Consider the following 20,646-nt stretch of genomic DNA (forward strand, 5'->3'; position numbering starts at 1 on the left):
CAACACGAATTGTAACGTCTCGCCAGTTAAGTGCCTCTAGTTTGGTCTATATACTACAGTCCCTAACGTTTGTGGCGAACGATCGTCGTCGGCCAAGGAATGACCACTTGGATAAAGCCCCGCAACCATAGGAACGTGCATTTTCGATCATTAATGTGGGACCAGCGAGGTGACAAAAGGGATTCACGGCATCCTTGAGTCACTGAAAAGATTGGCTAGGACCTGGCATGTGTCGTGAGTAAGACCCAAAGCGGTTAACACATTCATTGAAAAATTGGCTGACACGGCCATATGGCTTGTGAAAGTCGAGAAAAAGCAAGGCCCCCGAGATTTTAGAGGCCACAGCCACTGAAGCGACATCTCGAAATCTGGTAACAGAAGTCAGTATCGCTCATCCAGGCACACAAGTTTGCCGAACGGCAATGATGCTGTCGAACAACTTCGGAAGACAGATGTTTATAACTCGAGCGACAATTTTACAACCGAGGTTTCGGAGAGTACACGACAAAGTAATTGAAGATTACGTCGACCCTCGGTTTCTGGGATGAGGACCATTTTACGTTCCTTGAAGGGAGCAGCAACCGAGACACCCCGTATAACTTCATTGACAATCGAAGTTATTGTGTCACCTATGAGAGACCAAATATGAACATAAAATTATTTAAGAAAGAATGGGAGTCTTGGTTGCAAATTGGTTTCTTATTTATTTGATAAGTAATGCGTTTCACTCTCACAGGAGCATCATCAGACATTTGGAGGATAAACAAATTTCCTCAGTACAAATTTATGAGTCAGGAATCAGCTATAAAGCTACATTGTCAACGGGGATACCACGACCTCAGTTATGAAAAGAGCGTAACCGAAGACAAACTCATCGGGTAAAAATACTCGAGAACCACTGCCAAAAGAACATAAAGCCCTGCAGTCATCAAAAATGGCACGTCATCCGACAAAACATAGAGGACCCAAACACCTACGAAAGTAAGAATATGTTACGTTACCTTTGTTTACGCGTATTTGCTCTTAACACAACACAGGCCAGGAGTATAAAGTGTCTTTATGGCACACATTTACGGCTCCTACTACAGAGCTGTTAATCAAAGTGACCGACACCGTAGTAGATGGCGCCGCCAGATGGGAAGACAACGACTATGTTTACCGGGTAACAGTGCACTTAGATCCATCAAATAAGATAAAAATTAGGAAGCACAACTAAACCATACCAATGAATAAACCAATTCCACATGTGCGTAGACGTTTATTTAAAAAGTAGTCTCGAAGTAACCCTGGTTACGAAAGGTCAGTTATTCGTTGGGCAGGCCTGGGCTTTTAAAATATACTCTTTTCGAAATTTCAAGTACTTGGACGATATTCATCATCTTGCCTTTTTGTACAACATGTAAAATATCCAGATCATTTATAGATGGTGCGAGATCACGAGAAGTTTTCAAATGTTGCGGGAAGGGAGAATATTCTATAAGTTGTCATTATTTTGTAAAAAGATGCCGATTGAAACGGGCTATAAAGGAACTTACCGCTTGGCCGGTATTTATTTGGGAATACCATCCAGTCCAGGTCACTTGTGTGAGTGAGACCCGCAACAACATCATTTATATTGTCCTTGCGGAAATAAAAATTATAAAAAAAGACAGAGTGGGACGTTGACACTCGACCATCGGCGTTAGCGTGGGATGCAGTGCAAACGCGTTTCCTGCGCGACCGTATACGCAGATAAGATGGTGTACTGAAGTCAGTTCATCTTGTAAAATGGAACGAGGTTAAGAATTTTGTCGGAGGTCATTCCATCTTATATTTTTTTAACTGCAGCAATTTGGTTTTAATTCGCCGTACATCCATAATCCATAGAGAAGTTTGCCTAGCGCTATCGTAAAGTTGACATGCGGAGTCATAAAATTCTTGGGTTCACCGGTCGTCTCTGCCCTTATCGCACCAAAGCGCGTGAGAGATTTACGAATTTGTGGCTTGGAACGCAGAGTCCACCATTAGACAGTATACAGGTATCAATCTATAGCACGAGAACAACGGGCCCTTACTTCGTGAATGATAACACCAAGGGAATGGTCTTGTAGACAGGCTATGCTGAGCTTCCAGGGAAAACGATAAAATTTTACTGGCTGCTGCACATTATTAAATGTGACTGCTGCAGCACAATGATCAATAAAACAAGTATGTATCACGGCTACGGCCAAAAACCTAGGCAAAGATCGAAACGTGAAAGGCGATCAATTCGACCGCTAGAGGTGTCATTAAAATAAGTGTGTCCGACTAGTGTAGGATACCGACAAACCCGTGTGACACACAAATGCAAGGAACGTACCATGTCATTGAGTTCTTTACTAAAACTAAAAGTAAAATCACCACCCAACACAAATTTTATAGGGGATTTACGAAGTAGGTAAATGATTTCCTCTTTGGAGAAAGGCGAACGTTCCATAGAACGAACAGAGCCAGAAAGGTCATACAGAAGAAGTAAAGTGAAATCACAAAAGGTGCAACCCACGCTCCTACCATAATCGAGAACTTCAAAAACTCACAATGGAATCCTTCCCTAAAAACAAGGCAGTGGCCGTAGGAAGTTTGGAAGCCGCATTAAGACACGCCGAGAACTCAGGAATTGAAAACAGTTTAAATACCACTTCCTGTAAAAAAAATTACATCTGCGCCAGAGTCATACGTACACTGTCGCAAAGCGGTGAGCAGTAATTCAAAGATCTTGTTAATATAAAAAGTGAGGAAAGTACATGCTTCTAAAGACAATTGAACTGGATCATAAACTACAAAATTACAAAACCACAATGGAAGGGAGCTATTTACCAGTATCCATGACAGAATCAATGGACGAAGTGGAGGGAGACGAAGTGTGAACATTTCCCCCATCTTCCAATTGTTTTTTCTTCTTCTGTGAAGCGACACTCTCTCAGACTGGATACATTGTTTACAACGGCTCCTCGAAATTTCCGGTGCCTCCTGCGGCTGTGTGGAAGGGTCATGCAGAAAATTCGTATCGGACTCATAAGGAGAGACGTCAGCACCCCATTTGTCGACAGACAGGGGCTCGCGTATGGAGATTTGTTTGGAAACGATAGGGCTCTCCTGTCCTTGGGAATCAATCATGTTCATCAAGAGGTTGTGTATTAGAGGCCGCGACAGAAGGCGCAGTAGAAGTTTGTGAAGCGGAAACAACAGGAGAGGAGTCCGATAGAGTCGGGGGAGACAATTGGGGTCCTGAAGCAAATTCTTTAACAGGCTGTGCCGACGAGGCTGCCTGGATGACGGACGAATAGCCAGGTGAGTTATCAGTAACCCCCTGATCAGGTGCAGAAGCACTCATGGCTTTCCCATCCACATACTTAGACTAGAGAAGACAGTCGTTCAGTGGACGGCTATCCGAAGGGCGATCCAAAGGAAAATGGTTCCTCATCTGCATCATCGTCTCGTGTTCAGTGACGCTTGTTTGAATAAGCGGGACCGGCAGCGTGGGAGTGAAGGCGTTAATGTCCCTACGCTTGCACTGCGGGGGAAAATCACTAGCAGTATCGAAGATCCACTTTGATCCTCAATAACCCAGGCTTCCTCATCTGCAGAATCCTATGGGAGACGTTCCGCTAAAGTCCATTTTTTATGCTGTTCGTAAGCAGGTTTTAATACCACCACACGACTCGGACAATTGGTACGGTGGTGGCCGCTCTGATTACAAATAAAGCAGATTTCATCCTCGCCAGTATAAGTAATGTGAGCCCGACAACCACATACCCGCAGCTGAGAGAGAATATCTTTTTTAATCACCGTTTCTACCTATCGAAGACCACAATAGATCTGTAAGCGGTGCTGATCGGATCAGCGTTCCCTTCGAATATGTCGTACATTTCCATAAGAGAGTATAATGGACCTCGGAAAAGTATCATCTAACTCGGGTGGAAGATTAAAAACTCGAACGTTTCTACAGACCTGTTCTGCCCTTCGGAAAAAAACCATGCTGTTGGAACCATCAAGATGAGAAAAGGGAACCTGTGTGCCGTGACGTTATAATACAATGCCAATCTGATGCTGATCAAGAAATTTAACGAAAAACACACATAATTCCAAATCAAAGTACGCAGTATACATTTGATCTGTAGTAACGTTGATCTTGTCCACCAATTTGTGCATCTCTAAAGAGCCCATCTGTACAAGGACTTCTCAATACTGAAGCTGACAGTACCTGTACGTGGAATAGCCGTTGGGAGCATGTTGGATATCAGGGAGCGGGACAACGTTGCATCAGAAAGGGCTGCACGAACACCAGACGCTAGACGACAGCCGGCCTCTGTGGCCGAGCGGTTCTAGGCGCTTCAGTCTGGAACAGCGCTGCTGATACGGTCGCAGGTTCCAATCCTGCCTCGGACGTGGATGTGTCCTTAGGTTAGTTAGGTTTAAGTAGTTCTAAGTCTAGAGGATTGATGACCTCAGGTGTTAAGTCTCATAGTGCTTAGAGCCATTTGAACCATTTTGAGGTAGACGACAATCATCTATGCGACGCGAATGAGTACCCACACGACACTGAACGAAAGAAAGTTAAGACACGTGGTTGTAACGTAAGAGGTGGAACTAGGACAACCTATTACACAGGCGCGCGGAGCACCACTCGAAAAGCATTACAATACCGGCAGCAGCGGGATAAAATAATAAATCAGTCATCAAATGCTGATAATTTGCACAATTATATAGTCGTAATAAATCTGTTGTTACAACTATGTAAGAATTTTAAAAAAAGTCCCAGCAGCGAGATTTAATCCAGACACTTTACGCTTATGAAACTACGCTCTTACTCTCTCGACTGAGGACTGCTTAAATGTTTGCGACCTTATAAAGTATATAAGATCTTCTAAAATTTTCAAACTCGGTTTTCTCGAAAACTTTTGAGGGTTGCGTCTTACTGTTTACATGTCGAAATCCAAGTGGTGCCATACACACTCTGTCATTATGAATCAAATCGGTGAGGATAAGTTCGTACGGTCCCTTTGTTAGAATTACGACTAAGGCTGTGCGTGAGTGTAAGTGAGAGAGTATGCTGTTTCTTTTTTCCGTTTCCGTCTACTGTCAGAAAAGTCAACGATTCTATTATTTTTTTCCTCGGCAGAGGGACTTTCCGTTTCTGCTTTGCCGTACTCAACCCCCTGTGGCCTCGAGAACCGTGTCTGATTGGACTGTCGTTGACAACAGGTGTGGTCAACCTGTGAGTGTCTGCCGTTACCTGGCTGGAACGCGCTCTGCAGCGCTCATCTTGCAAGCACATGCACGTATCCATCACGAGAGAAAATGAAAAGATACTTAGAATTTCTTGCTACTTTCAGACTCCTTTCATATTATTTTATTTTCCTGGACTGGATCCAGTGAGAGGAACAGAGAGTAGAGTAGAAGAGTAAACAACTTGTGGAGGGCTTTTGGTAAAATAAATAGGGCTTCCAGTACGAGGTTTGTGGTGTTTTTGAAAAGGAAAGTTTACACTCAGTGTGTGTTATCAGTTTCTACTCACGATATGGAGATACGAACACGCAAAACATTAAAAATTACAGGGCTGCTCAACGGGAAATGTTGGGGATTATGAGAGAATACGAAGGAACAAGTAAATGGATAAGGGAATAGACTATATTGCAAGGCGTTGATGACAACGTGAAGAAAATGAAATGTAGATAGGTGTGAATTACAGATGGGTGAATAGGCGGTAAAAGAACCGGTGAAATTCTTTGCTGATTTGGAAGGGATAAGCCTGAGATGTCTACCCCTCGGAATGTGGTTACATGGGATTAGAGAATATGCAGCGGCAAACGTGGACACGTGTAAGTGATGACAGTAATGCGTGGATGAGTACGAAGGATACGAGGTTGTCAGATTGCTGAATATGATGAATGAGTTAAACTGTAATTACTTTGCAAAACTTCTTTACATTTGCATTAGAAGAACCTGCTTTTGAATCTTCTACTGCAATTTTTTGCTTTACATTTATCCAGACTTCTGTAAAGACGATCTCAAAAATTATGACCTGACTAGCAACCCGCTGAGGGTTGGCACGGTTAGCACTATGTATCCACGGCCATAGGCTTGTCTGGCGTAGCGGTAATAGGTTACACACACAAACCATACTTTCAGATAAGTCTGTCAGCGAAAACCGTATCCAAATCTCTACAGCAATTCATAAGATTAGTCGTCACACACAGACTGAAAACGCGGCCGGGGACTTTAGTAATATGTCTAGATTTGTGTACCTAGTTTCGTTAACAGAAAAGAATTAACTCACCAGTTCTGAGAGATATAATAGCAAAATGATGGTATATGATAATATCCACGCATTCTTGCTACTTATCGTCGAATAACCATATGAGATTCACCACACAGTTTATTTTCGATATTAGATATAAGATTTAGTTCTAAGATTTAGTCCTTCTGTTATGAATAAATAAAGAATTATAATCAGAAACTATACTATTATTTACATCAGTCTATGTAAACACATTCGCACATATTATGTCGCTTTTTTCAAACATTGTGCTTGCCATAACAATGCTTTCATCTATGTTATTATGAGTACTTCTTTCAGCAGTAATTGTTTTATTTTAACATTTCAAGAACTTCTGTTCATTCATACACGATTTACAGATAGTGATATTGAAATATGTTACTGTTACAGTCTCAGATGTGATTATTTCTCCTCTCTTTGACGCAGGCGGCAATCGATTCCTGGACAACATCGCAGAGATGGGAATGAAGCTATGCAAGATAACCCGCTGCTATTGGTGGTTCGCATGGACGATCATGGCACCACTTTGCGTCGTAGTGAGTATCAAAACTTTTGTGTCGATGAGATATCACAATGATCCAATAACAGGGATTTTCAGGTTAACTAGTACCCTTCATTACGAAACCAGTACTTTCACAATCACGAAGCTTTAAATAGTAAACTCTATTACACCCCGTGGGAATGTACTACGCTTACTTTGCTGAGAAATTTATGTTTGTTTCACTATCAAAAGCATTGGTTCCAGGTCGTAGATTGATATGTAACCTTAATTCATATTTTAAAGAGGTAGATGCGACAACAGGACTGGTGCGCACGTCTCTACAGCACCAATCGGGCAATTCGTACAATCTAATCCCTAAATCCCTAGAATTTAAGTAGTGCCGTTCACGTTGTCAGGAGATCGTGTAGGAATATCTATAGATAGAATTAATAAAATTCTGTATATCTTGCCTAACATAAACCAGAATTTGAAGGATGTCCTTCAGAAGGGATGGCTCACGTTGCACTGCGATTACTTTGGTGTTTCTATAAAGAATTCCTGGCTGTGTTCCCTGTTTACCTGTAGTTTACACATCGGTGTATAAACATTCCATCAGTGTAGTTGCCGATGTTTGAAGAGCCGCAAGAAATTCAGTTCCGTCTTGAAATTTAGCGACAGTAATCTCAGTTCTTCTCTAATTCCCTTGAAACGCCAGTTCTGCATTAATTCATTGTCTTCATTCTTTACTGAGATAAATATGGCGAAAAAGTTGTTTTCACCAGCACACTGAGGCTGTGGAAACACTAAACTTCTCGTTATACTTCCTTGGAAGGTGGTCGCCTCACAACATCATGGGAGATGACCTTCTAGGTTTGTTGGGGGAAACACCCGTGAGAGATCAAGAAAGGAATAAGGGTAGAGTAGGCCTTAACTTAAAAAAAAAAGCTTTAGATCTCCATAGTGATGAGAAATTGTACTGGGAAATCTACAATTATGAACTTCTAAAATAACTTAGTTCAGCCACATTTGCACTTCAAATCATAGTAAATCTTGGAGAGAAGCAAATCAATAAGTTGATGTAATTTACGTTTTTCACTCAACAATATCACATGGAGTAATGTTCTGCAGTAACTCATCTTTAAGGAAGAAATATTCGTTTCTCAGAAACGTGCAACAAGAACAATATCTGGTGCTCACCAACGATCATCTTGTAGACACCTTTTTGCGGAGTTAGCCATTTTGACTGTTGCGGCAAATTACACTTCTTCCCTCATGAAGTTCATTGCAAATAATCCTTTGCAATTTTGAAGGAACAACGATGTACATAATTACAAAAATGACTTTCATTTTTCCACATTTAGGTTATCTTTAGCACAAGAAAGGGTGTACAGTGCTCCCACCAAAATTTCTGATCGCCTACACAATGATATAAAATGTCTAAAGGGCAGAAGAGATAATTTTGAAAACAAACTGAAACAGTTTCTTCCTTGAGAACTCGTTCTATTCCGTAGAAGATTATTTGTTTTTGAAATGTATAAAAAGTGCTCATATCTGTAATAAAACAACACATGCAAATGGTCGGCCGGAGTGGCCGAGCGGTTCTAGGCTCTACAGTCTGGAACCGCGTGACTGCTACGGTCGCAGGTTGGAATCCTGCCTCGGGCATAGATGTGTGTGATGTCCTTAGGTTAGTTAGGTTTAAGTAGTTCTAAGTTTTAGGGGACTGATGACCTCACAAGTTAAGTCCCATAGTGCTCAGAGCCATTTGAACCATTTGAACCATGCAAATGATGAGCAAATTAAATGTGTGGTGTGAATGTAAAATGACTCGTACATCATTATGATTAACTGGACGAATGATCCATAGTACATGAAATTAACGTCCTGTCCACGACGTCGTCAGTAAGTTTCCCGGTCGTTTGACGACTTTTATAAACTGATTTACTTGACCTATTGTTTTCTATTTATTGATTCGACATTGGCCTATTTGTGGACAGCATTACCAGATGCCTTACTTCCTACCTAACCGTATCGCTGTAATAACTTTCATAAACGCGTGCCTATGTGACACGTGTTCTCTTCATCTTCTACTGCCATTCTTCAATATGATTGACTTAGTAAGCATACTATACTTGATACGAAAGAGTTTATGATTGACCCAGTGTGTATGAAGTCTTGATTTATGAAAAGGTCCCTACATCGATGTAAAGTCCAATTACATACGCAAACACACTATTTACATTTTCACTCGAGTTAGCCATTTCCTTTTTAGATTAAGGCATAAAGGAAATATACTGCTCCATGTTCCTCAATACCAATATTTCTACATGTTTTGTGTCACTATGAAATTGTTAAATTAATTTCTTTTATTTCCACCAATGATCATAAAATTTTTGTTCCTTAGACTACCGGTTTCCTTCAGCAATTACCATTTTCAGAGCTGCAGGAAATCATGGGAAATGGTGTAAAAATAGTGAGCAGACTACGTCTAGAACAATAAAATATGCCATAAGGAAAAATTATTAGTTTCATGTATTTGAAAACATGCGGTTAAAATATGACGAGGCATATTTGTTTTATAACTTGTCCTAAAATAATAAAGCCATAATGGCATCGTTACATAATGTGCACGTCACACATATTTAAAATGTGATGTAAACTAGGTCACTTTTCTGGAGAGTTAAACTGTTCTGTCGGTACACGCCATGACAAACTGCAATACAGTAACCGCATCATATGTTTGCGCCTTGAGCTCGTCAGATGTCGCTGCTGTATGCCTGTACATATTCGTCAATTATAAAAATTGTACAGTAAACGATAAGTGAAGAGCAGAATACGTAAAATCTATAGTGGGCTTCCAAACGTGTAGGTTATTACAGTGATAAAGTGTAATAATTAAAAACACGAATGAAGTTAAATTTAAAATTCTTAAAAGGAATCAACTCCATAAGCTTGTTGTCATGTGTCTTATTATTATTATCTAAAATGACCACAAGAGTCTCAGTATCATATATTAACCTTTAACCATTTCCTTTTAACAATTTTAAATTTATTATATATGACGGTAGTATCTGTCCCCGAAACAAGAGTTACCGTCGATGACCATGCAGCTTTGCTAGAAATGAAATGATAATTAAATGGACACCCTAGCTGCAAACAGGCGTTGATGTACTTCATTGGGGACATGTTGAAAATGTGTGGCCCGACCGGGACTCGAACCCGGGATCTCCTGCTTACATGGCACGCTCTATCCATCTGAGCCACCGCAGGCACAGAGGATAGTGCGTCTGCAGGGACTTATCCCATGCACGCTCCCCGTGAGATCCACATTCCCAACACGTCCACACCACTACATTCGTAGTGCGCCTAATAGATGTTTGCCCATCATACTCATTACTCGTGGCAGAGTAATCTACCAAGTCCCGTACGAGTTCGGGCATAGCGTGTGCTATTAGGCGCACTACGAATGTAGTGGTGTGGACATGTTGGGAATGTGGATCTCACGGGGAGCGTGCAAGGGATAAGTTCCTGCAGACGCACTATCCTCTGTGCCCGCGGTGGCTCAGATGGGCAGTCTGCTTTAGGCAGTGGCGCGGCACGGACCTGCTGTCCAGGCCGAGGGCGCGCGTGAACGAGGAAGTGTTTACACCGCCGGTACTCGCGCGTGTTGTTGTCTGACTCGATCGCCATGGCACACAATTTTCGAAAGACTACGCTCCAATTTACGTTCGACAACGAATATGCCAGACCCAAAGCTTTCGAAATAGAGCGTTTTTTGAGGGACGAAGTTCGTTTACCTGCTGCAGACATAATTGGAATACACCTGTCCATTGTAAGCAGTACCATGTACGTAAAGATGACCGATGAAGCTACGTGTAAAAGAACTCTCTCCGCTGCTCAAAGAGGATTTAAATTTCGACACTCTGATGGCCATATCAGCGATGTAACAGTAGCTCCTTCAGGATTGGGTGTGAGGGTCGTTCGGATCTTTGAATTGCCGTTTGAGGTGCCAGAATCGATGGTTACTGAATCGCTGCGACCATATGGAACGGTACTTAGTCATACGCCTGAACGCTGGGCTAGTTTTAATACCTATCCTGTGCTAAACGGCGTGCGACAGGTGCGGATCGTCCTTACTAAACATATCCCGTCTTATTTATATATTGGCGGATGTCGAGCTATTGTGATCTACGATGGCCAGCCACGCACCTGTTCTGGCTATGGTGGAGAAGGACATATCCGCTCGGAGTGCATACAACGCCGCGTCGTGCAACTGCCACATGGAGACGCGTCACAGCGAGAAGTTCCCACGCAACTGCCGATGACGTACGTGTCGGTGGCCCACCAGGAAGTGTTTCCAAGTTCGGAGCGTGACAAGGACGTGTTTATGCAAGAGCAGACCGAGTTACGGGAGCATGGAGGTAACTCGGAGAATGTCCCTACACCCATGTCACGACAGTTGACGGAGGAACCTTCCGAAAACTCACATGTAGCACGCGACGTGGAAGTGGAGGTCCAGACGGTGGCGCCGGCAACGGACCAACGAACGACCGACGAACACAGTGAGGCAGCAGAGGGCAGGGCACGCAAACAGCGATCGCCGAAGCGTCGCAAAAAGCGTCGCCATAGTTCGGGTGACACGTCCCCCCCTAGCCTAGGGGACACGGAAGGTAGCCTAGCCGAAGAACTGTCTGACACAGAACACGTGCCTTTAGAGGACGCTGACAGGATTCCGTCCGATGGTGACCGGATGTCCTGCCCTTCAGATGGTCCCTCTTCATTGACACCGACTGACCCAGCGCTGCCGACGAAGGAGTCAGGGACACCAATGTCCCGGCAACCACGTCGAAATACATCAGAGGACGTTTCGCGGATGGATGACCACTGCGACTGGGCGGAACCAGTCGAAGACCTACAGGAATTGCCACCCCCAAATGATGACCACTCACCTACAGGATGCACACCACGGAACGACAACGAAGGAGGGCAGCCCGTTGGCGGGCACCCCTCTGAGCACTAATAGTGGACTAAAACCCTTGGAGTTCTCAATGACATGACACGAGCATGACAACGACACCGAACCAAGCATCTAAGGTGGGCACAGTGAACATTAACACCGCACGTTCGCTTGCAAAGATGCAACTTCTCCGGGACATGATTTACGCCACAGACGTTGATATTCTGCTGATGCAGGAAACCTGCAATGCTGCTTTTCCCGACGCGCATGGATACAACACTTACCTAGCGCCGACTCCAGATGGAGGACATGGCACAGCGATACTAGTCCGGGAAGGGATTCCGATGTGTGACCTCGATTACCTTCCTTCGGCTCGGGGTTTGGCTATGACCGTGAACGGCATTCGTATCGTCAACATCTATGCACCCTCCGGATCTGACAATCGACAGGCGCGTGCACGATATTCCATGGGAGGTATGACCACATCTTGGTAGGGGGGGATTTTAACTGTGTACTCACACCGAAGGATCAAACTCCTAATTTCAGCTCCTGCCACGCATTGAACACGATCTGCCGGGACATGGCCCTTATGGACACGTGGGAAAAGATCCATGGGCAGCGAGAGGGCTACACGTATTTTACTAGCCACTCGGCGAGCAGGCTGGATCGGATTTATGTTTCTGACGGATTAAGAGATCACGTGTTGGCTGCTGAACGTTGGCCCACAGCTTTTACGGATCACCTTGCGTATTTATGCACGTTAACCCTCCCACGGCAGCGGGTCTGGCGGAGTCGTAGTTCCTGGAAACTTAATTCCTCCTTATTGGTGGATCTCGAATGTCGCCAGCGGATCGAAGAATCATGGCAGACTTGCACTCGCCGTCTGCCGCTGCACCGTACGGTTCTTTCGTGGTGGCTGCAGTGTGCAAAACCGGCGATACGAAGAGCTCTCATAACGTATGGCAAGGAAAAAGCGAAATGGCTCCGAGATACACTTGACTATTACTACATGGTGCTCCGCGACCTGTCCTCCAGGGCCCCATCGCCCGAACGTCAAGCGGAAGTCCATCGCATTCAGGCCTGCATTTTATCGATCACGAGACGTCGACTGGAGGGACTTTCGATCCGTGCTCGGTGCTTGGACAACGTCGATGGAGAACGTATTGGCATGCATCATGTGTCCAAGGGACATGCGCGTAATCGCCGATCCCTAATCACAGTCCTCCAAGATGACGATGGTCGGCCCTTGACGTCACAACTAGCCATTGCTGCTGAGTTTCTGGAGCATTACCGCCTCCTTTTCATTGGGACGCCGACGGACAATCGGACAGAAGAAGAAATTTTGCGACAGATGCAAACGGAGGTGGATGGTCCGGATGCAGAGGCGCTATTGGAACCCCTAACGGAATATGACATCCGGGGCGCACTCGCGAAGGGTGCGGTGCATAAATCCCCTGGGCCAGATGGGTTGACACTCGAATTTTACCGCGCATTTGCGGATTTAATGATGTCCCAGTTGGTATTGATGTATAACGAGTTATTGAGCCCTGACACGGACGTTCCGTCGCAGTTCATGGCGGGACTGCTTATACCAATACCGAAATCGACAGCGAGTGACAGCGCCCATCAATTTAGACCACTCACGATGCTCAATACTGACTATAAGATCTTTGCGCGAATGTTGGCGGCAAGGCTCAAGATTGTAATATCCAAGACAATACCACCAGACCAGGCTTGTCTAGGGGTTCGGAGCAACATACATTCTATCCTCGGCGAATACCGTGACGTAATTTCCCTGACGGAAGCTTGTCGCATGCGAGCGGCGTTCGTATCGGTGGATTTTGATCGTGCTTTTGACAGGATCAACCATGATTTCCTTGACTCGACCATGAGACGCATGGCGCTACCACAGGATTTTATTACAGCCCTCATGCGCCTCCTTCGCGGCGCTTCTTCGACGGTGAGAGTCAATGGCAGGGAGGTAGGAACGATTCCTGTTCGCAGCTCAGTTAGGCAAGGATGTCCCTTGTCGATGATACTGTTTACAATAGCGCTCGAACCATTGATGCAGACTCTTAGACGGACTCTAACAGGCGTCCGACTCCGTGCGAGCTCCTTCACGTGTCGTGCATATGCCGACGACTTGATGATACTCGTCCGGTCGGAGAACGAAGTCAGTCAGGTGGTTACCCTTCTTACTACGTACGGGGTAGCTGCGGGAAGCAGGGTCAACACGAATAAAACCAAGATCATGCACATCGGTCGAGGGCTGGACGCTCTGCGAAGTCCGTTTACGACGGTGGACATCTTGCGATGCTTAGGCGTCTTGTTCACCCGATCGCTACGGCAATCAGCGGCGGCGAGCTATCGACGTCTCCTCCAGAACGTCCGACTGCTCATACGCAACAATTCACTCCGAACGCACGACCTGCTCCAAAGGGTGGACTACACTAATGTTCACCTGGCCTCGCGACTGCCGCACTTGGCACAGGTACTGCCAATGCCACATGGTATCGCTGACAGATTAATGGCGGCCTTTGGATACTATGTCAGCAAAGGAATGTTGTTTAAGATCAAATACGAGACTTTAACTCTCCCACACCATTCTGGAGGACTTAACCTCACGGATGTGCGGAACAAGGCTCTAGCTCTATACCTGCGAGCGACGCTACGAACTTGGAACCAGCGGCAACACGCCATCACGTCGGCCATCCTGGATGTGCTTCTTCCCACGTCCTTTGAACCACCGGTAGCAGTAGGCACCATCTCGCCATCGTTTTCTCACGTCGCGCGATTTTTTGTTGATTTTAGCTATGTTCAGTTACAGATACCTTCTACCAGAATCCCCACTACCCGTGAGATATATCGATACTTGCGGCGTCATCATGGCAGCAATGTTGTCGAACTTAAATACCCAACACGAAACTGGCGACAGATTTGGCGAGCTGTCCACACACCACTCCTCACCACAGCAGCGCGATCGTCATGGTATACATTAATCAACCGAAAGACAGTCAACCGCCAACGTTTGTACGACATTCGCATGGTGGATTCCCCGCTCTGCCTTAGATGTGGCATGCAGGACACCGACGAACACTCTCTGCAGGGCGGTGAGGCAAAGGAAGTTTGGCGGCTGACGCAACGCATCATGGCCCTCCTCCGACACACCGACGAATCAACGATCTCGACGGACGCTTTATTTTTCCCTGACCATGTCTTTTTCCCCTTACAAAAAACATCGGCAATCCGATGGATTGGAGGACACGCATCGCACTACGTGCTCTCGCGGACCTTGATATCGGTCATGGACTATTGGCGTTATCTACTAGAACAACACGAAATCATCAGACGCCACTCTAAATATAAAACGCATTTTGCGAACTTTCTAGGCAGCATGTTTCATAACCCCCCGAAGCGGTGGGGAGTCCCAGGTTTACGTAGTTTCGAGGGATAGGATTTACTCCCAGTGAAGTGACGAAGATGTCACTTCGGCCCTATATTTATTTCCCTTCTTTTTTATGTATGATTTTACTTTTGGGACGTTAAATTAAATGAATAAATAAAATATTATTGTTACTATAACAAAAAAAAATACAAAGATGGTTAGAGCGTCTGCCATGTAAGCAGGAGATCCCGGGTTCGAGTCCCGGTCGGGGTACACATTTTCAACATGTCCCCAATGAAGTACATCAACGCCTGTTTGCAGCTAGGGTGTCCATTTAGTTATCATTTCATTTAAATTTATTGGCGTTTTAAATTATCACACTTAATATGTGCGACGACACTATGCTGATTTTATGTACATTTTGTTATGATGCCACTACGGCTTTGTTATTTATGTTAAGTCATAGAATAGATATGCCTCTTCATATTTTAAGTGCTTGCTTTTGTATCCATAAAAGTAACACTTTTTCGTTATGACGTATTTTATCGTTCTAAGACGTAATATGTTCACTAGCTGTATTCCATTTCTCATGATTTGCTGCAGATCTGCAAATGGTCATTGCTAACTGAAAGCGATAGGCAAAGGACAAAAAGTTTTGTGGTCACTGGAGGAAATAAAAGAAATTAATTCCACACGTATCTGGATAACTATTTTAATCCGCGACCATGTCGCGACTTGTAAAAATTGTAAAAATCGTTGGCGATCTGACACTCGCTCCAGAAAGGCGAGAAAATCAATTAACAACCTCTTAACTCTTCAGCTACTCTTACTCAAAAAGTAGGACGTGAGAGTGGGATTTGTAACTAGATGAAAGAGCATTCTTATCATAGACAAACAGAGATGACCCATTCGTTAAGCCACAAGCATTATTCAATATTTTGAGTGCAAAGGACCCTTCACAAAAAAGTTCCTGTATGACAACAATTTGTAACTCTTGCAGTTGTTAGTTCGATTAAAATATCTTTTCGCTTTGCAGTGCCCACTACTGCACAGTTTCGGCGACGCTGACAGCCCTGCGAGACGGAGATGGAGCTTCCACCCCCTTGCCCCTCTTACCACCGCCCCCCCCCCCTCCCCTCCTCACGGACAAGATCTCGAGTCCGTTTTCAATGTTGCCAAATTTTTCGTCTGTATTTCTACATTTCCTTTGGCTGTAGGATGGGTTGATTGTACCGCTACCACCCATCCCTCCCCCTCCCCCGTATCCAAAATAATAAAGAAAAAATCTACATTTCCGATTTCTGCCTGGAGATGAGTAATACCTGGTGATAAATACATGAAGGTTGTGGGCCTACCTCATATCAAACTAAGAAATCCTACGATGTGCCAGAGCTTTGTCAGCAGTTTTGCCCAATTACAGTGCGCAGGCAGTACAGAGTATAAGATAATGTGGGAACATAAAACTGAGCGAGCGACTTTCGCACATAGAAACAGCGGCCGGACATTTACGGTAATAGCTAGAGCAAATGCCCCGGGCGGCTGCCTTAGCAGGATGATAGACGCAACGACCTACAATTAGGGGCTGTTAGGGCGGACTAGCGGCACTGCGAGGTGTTAAAGCGCCGGCGGCTGGCCGCGGCAGCCAGCCACGCCCTCCATAACTCGGTTAGCCCAGTCCGCCCGCTCTGGAGTGCTACCTGCCACCCACCACCCCCTGCGTGTTAGCCACGGGCGCCGGCCGCTGCTTTAACTTGGTCGCTGCTCTCACGTGGCACAGTTTCGGGGTTGTTTGATCTCGCACCTTACCCTTCCAGGCCTATACACTGGCTGGTGCATGGGACGGCTCCGTTCCACCGTGCGAACACTTTGAAAGTCCGCGGGCTTGACAGGCGCTCAGTAACAATGCCCTAGCACACGAGAGACGTTTGCTGGCGTGCAAAGTACTATGTTGTAGGAAGAGTTACACAGTAAGGCTACGAAGGAGGAACGTCTGACGTGTACAATGACGAACACAAACACTTGTAGGTCCACCTGCCATAGTAGGCAATTCAGTTGAAGAGGAGTGGACATCTCCAAAAAGGGCAATCACAGATGATGAACAAACAAACACACAAGGTGTGTGAGAAAAGTAATGAGACTTATATTTTATCTACGGAAGTTTTTATTTTTTAGAACAACAGTATTGTCCCGTTGAAAGCTATGGACCGGCTGAGTCATTGTTCCCAGTCTTGACAGCCGCACTGAAAGGCATCAGCCCGCATCTCGTGGTCGTGCGGTAGCGTTCTCGCTTCCCACGCCCGGGTTCCCGGGTTCGATTCCCGGCGGGGTCAGGGATTTTCTCTGCCTCGTGTTGGCTGGGTGTTGTGTGCTGTCCTTAGGTTAGTTAGGTTTAAGTAGTTCTAAGTTCTATGGGACTTATGACCACAGCAGTTGAGTCCCATAGTGCTCAGAGCCATTTGAACCATTTGAAAGGCATCAACTGGCAGGGGCTTTAACATGCCGGTCACATTCTTTTGAATGTCCTCCAGAGTCGCAGATCGACACCCTTTTAAGATATTTTTCAATTTCGGAAAAAGAAATATGAGGACTCAGATCAAGTGAACAAGGGGGCTGTGGAACGACAGAAATGCCTTTTGAAGTCACAAATTCTGTGACTGAAGTGGCCGTGTGGCATGGGGCCTTGTCATGATGCAGCTGTAATGTCTGGTCTCAGTCGATTCACCGTTTTCCTGAGCCTTTCAAAACTGTTGAAGACTTCAAATACGTAAGCATTTGCAGCAGTGAGAAGCCACACGATGACTGTCGACCTCTTTCAACTTCTGCGAAATAGAACTAGGGCGGCCTGAGTCACTAAGGCTTGTACAGATTGTGTTTACCTATGAGACGTTTGTAGGGAGAGGGAAAGGACCACATCCGGCTGGAACGACGGTGCAGTGGCAGCGTCTTGTGTATTACTGACAACTTGGTTTACGAGCCAATCATCTGTTGTGATAAAAATATCACAGGGAACGAGAACAATTTATGAAAGCGCATTTAGAAGATTCTCACGTTCAAATGTGATAAAATGGTTCAAATGGCTCTGAGCACTATGGGACTCAACTGCTGTGGTCATCAGTCCCCTAGAACTTAGAACTACTTAAACCTAATTAACCTAAGGACATCACACACACCCATGCCCGAGGCAGAATTCGAACCTGCGACCGTAGCAACAGCGCGGCTCCGGACTGGAGCACCTAGAACCGCACGGCCACCGCGGCCGGCTTTCAAATGTGATACAAAATGGCTGCAACAACACGCACACGGCTCACGTGCAATATTTGGCACCAGGTTTACTAAAATGCATTTGAGTAACAAGCTTCGAACCAAACAATAGATCGCTAGGATTGGCAGCAGTGAGACAAGGCACGCACCAAGCGGATCTAGGCTGCCTGAGCTCATCTAATACTTTAATTCACATACTGCATGTTGACGTTGTTTCTATTTTCCTAGTTCTGTGGCTTCATCGGGATTCCCACAAAATCGTCGTTGCTGGTTACCTGGTTAATTTCTCATTTCTTCCTTGTAGTTAATTGTAGTGATTGCCGTGAAGTGAATCATGGTTTCTTTGATAGTGCTTTACAAAAGAGTTGAAAAATATCTTACAAAAAACTAATCCATCATTTGTAAAAATATGTACCACATATTCTCTCGATTAATTAAAAAGAAATGTCTTCATTTGAAACTGAATGAAAGTAAATGAAATAACCATCCTGCTACATGTCTCAAAACTAGGGGTTCAGTAATACAAAAACATAGGCCTATGGAAAATGATATTTATTTTTTATTAAATAGGTAATTCCTTGTTTAACATTAATTCTGGATTGAGCATAACGTAGATTGTTTTATAATAAATACACGGTGCTAACGATAAATAAACGCAAAACTGGAAAACAGTTTTCAGGAACCGATCGATAACTAAATGAAGAAGATCCATTAAGTAACTGTGAGAAATTCGAAAAAAGATCTTCTTGTTTAGAAATTGACTATACAGTGGACCTCGTTTAACGAGGATAATTCACTTTTGAGTCTTACTTACATTGCGAAACATTTTTTCTGTTGGAATTCACGTAAAAAGGGATCATGCATTAAATTCCGAAAAATACAAAAACAGTTTATAAATTGTACATCCTTCTTTTCAAGAAGTCGTCTAAAGTCATTTGCTTTTATCTCCTCTTCAAAATGAGTCATAACACAGAAGATGGCTAGATGAATGAAACATCTGCCTAAGTTAATGCGCATCTTTATTGAATTCGTGTTGGTTAACGATGACATACCTAAAACGGAATTCATATAGAGGTATTTCAAGGCCATGAAGTAACATGAGTCTTGCTTGCAGCACCATCACAGAGAATTTGACATCATCATCGAGGAGACGCGAGTGGAGGTATCGGTTACAATAATGGCAACGCGAGGAGTGTCGCTAACTGTACAGCTGAATACTGCGTTGTCGGCGTCGTTGTCATTGTCGGAGCGTCTAATGTACTCTGTTCGTCGTAATAATGATAATAATAATAATAACACCGATGTAAAACATTACGCTGTTTTCTCTCTGCGTTTTCTGTTATTTCATTGTCATTTCTTTCCCGCGGAGCATAAGCCATAGCGTCAAGAGTAAAGCCAATAACAATAATGGTACGATTCAGCGATTATACACAAATACACAGCGCTTTATCGGCACAATGCCATTTCATGCCTGATGACTAATGTCTCTCATTTGTTTTACTAAAAAACATACTTGACACTTATTAAAATTTTATTGTTTTGAACACTTTTTATTCATAGGGCGATATCTGCCACGGGAGCCACTTAGCCAGAAGTAAGTAAGCAAAGGTTGTATAGCTCCTAGACTACAATAAAAATACAACAGTTTCAATGAGAAGGCTGTGCCTATTATTTATTAATAATTTGTCAATTCGTGGTTCTATTTTTGAGACTCAAATCACCAAATCATTTTCTAGTTGAAGTCTATTTTTCTTCTTAGTTTTTATATTCACCATTGAAGAAAACGCTTTCACAAAGGCAGGAAGTGGCGAATGGCACTAATAATTTCAAATCTTCCTTTGCCAGCTATGGATACTCTTCTTTTTCCTTCATCCAGAAGACGTCAAACTTTGCGAATTACATTCCATTTTAAGCATTCCGTCAGCTGCTAAATCTATAAGTGCTTCTTTGGTCATCGTGCTCGGATCAGCCAGTTGTACTAACATATCTAGAAAAGAATTTAGTATCCATCTATGACCGTTGTCAGCGTCAGAGCTCAGCTCTGAAAAGTAACTTAACAGTTTCTCTTCCAAATTATGCAAGCTCTGTATCATGCAAGGAATGTGAGAAGTTAATACCACCGACTGCTCCATTGCAGTTTCTTCGACAATCTTCTGAATGCAAGAGAGACTCAAACATCATCTTTTGTGAAAACGTTGACCTGTTTTTGGTCAACGACAGACAAAGCGCTATGAAAGATACATACAACGGTCCCTTTAGGGACC

At 44.2% G+C, this 20,646-nt stretch overlaps 1 protein-coding gene across 1 annotated transcript in view; it reads left to right on the forward strand.

Moving 5' to 3' along the window:
• The window catches only part of LOC126261767 (sodium- and chloride-dependent glycine transporter 1-like), a 300,835-nt gene that overhangs the window by 258,377 nt on the left and 21,812 nt on the right, over window positions 1–20,646 (forward strand). The window contains exon 10 of the mRNA XM_049958567.1: window positions 6,725–6,834. Coding sequence (XP_049814524.1) covers window positions 6,725–6,834 — 110 coding nt within the window. The remainder of the gene's footprint in view (window positions 1–6,724; window positions 6,835–20,646) is intronic.

The sequence above is a fragment of the Schistocerca nitens genome, chromosome 1, assembly GCF_023898315.1.
Source record: "Schistocerca nitens isolate TAMUIC-IGC-003100 chromosome 1, iqSchNite1.1, whole genome shotgun sequence".
In the NCBI taxonomy this organism is placed as follows: domain Eukaryota; kingdom Metazoa; phylum Arthropoda; class Insecta; order Orthoptera; family Acrididae; genus Schistocerca; species Schistocerca nitens.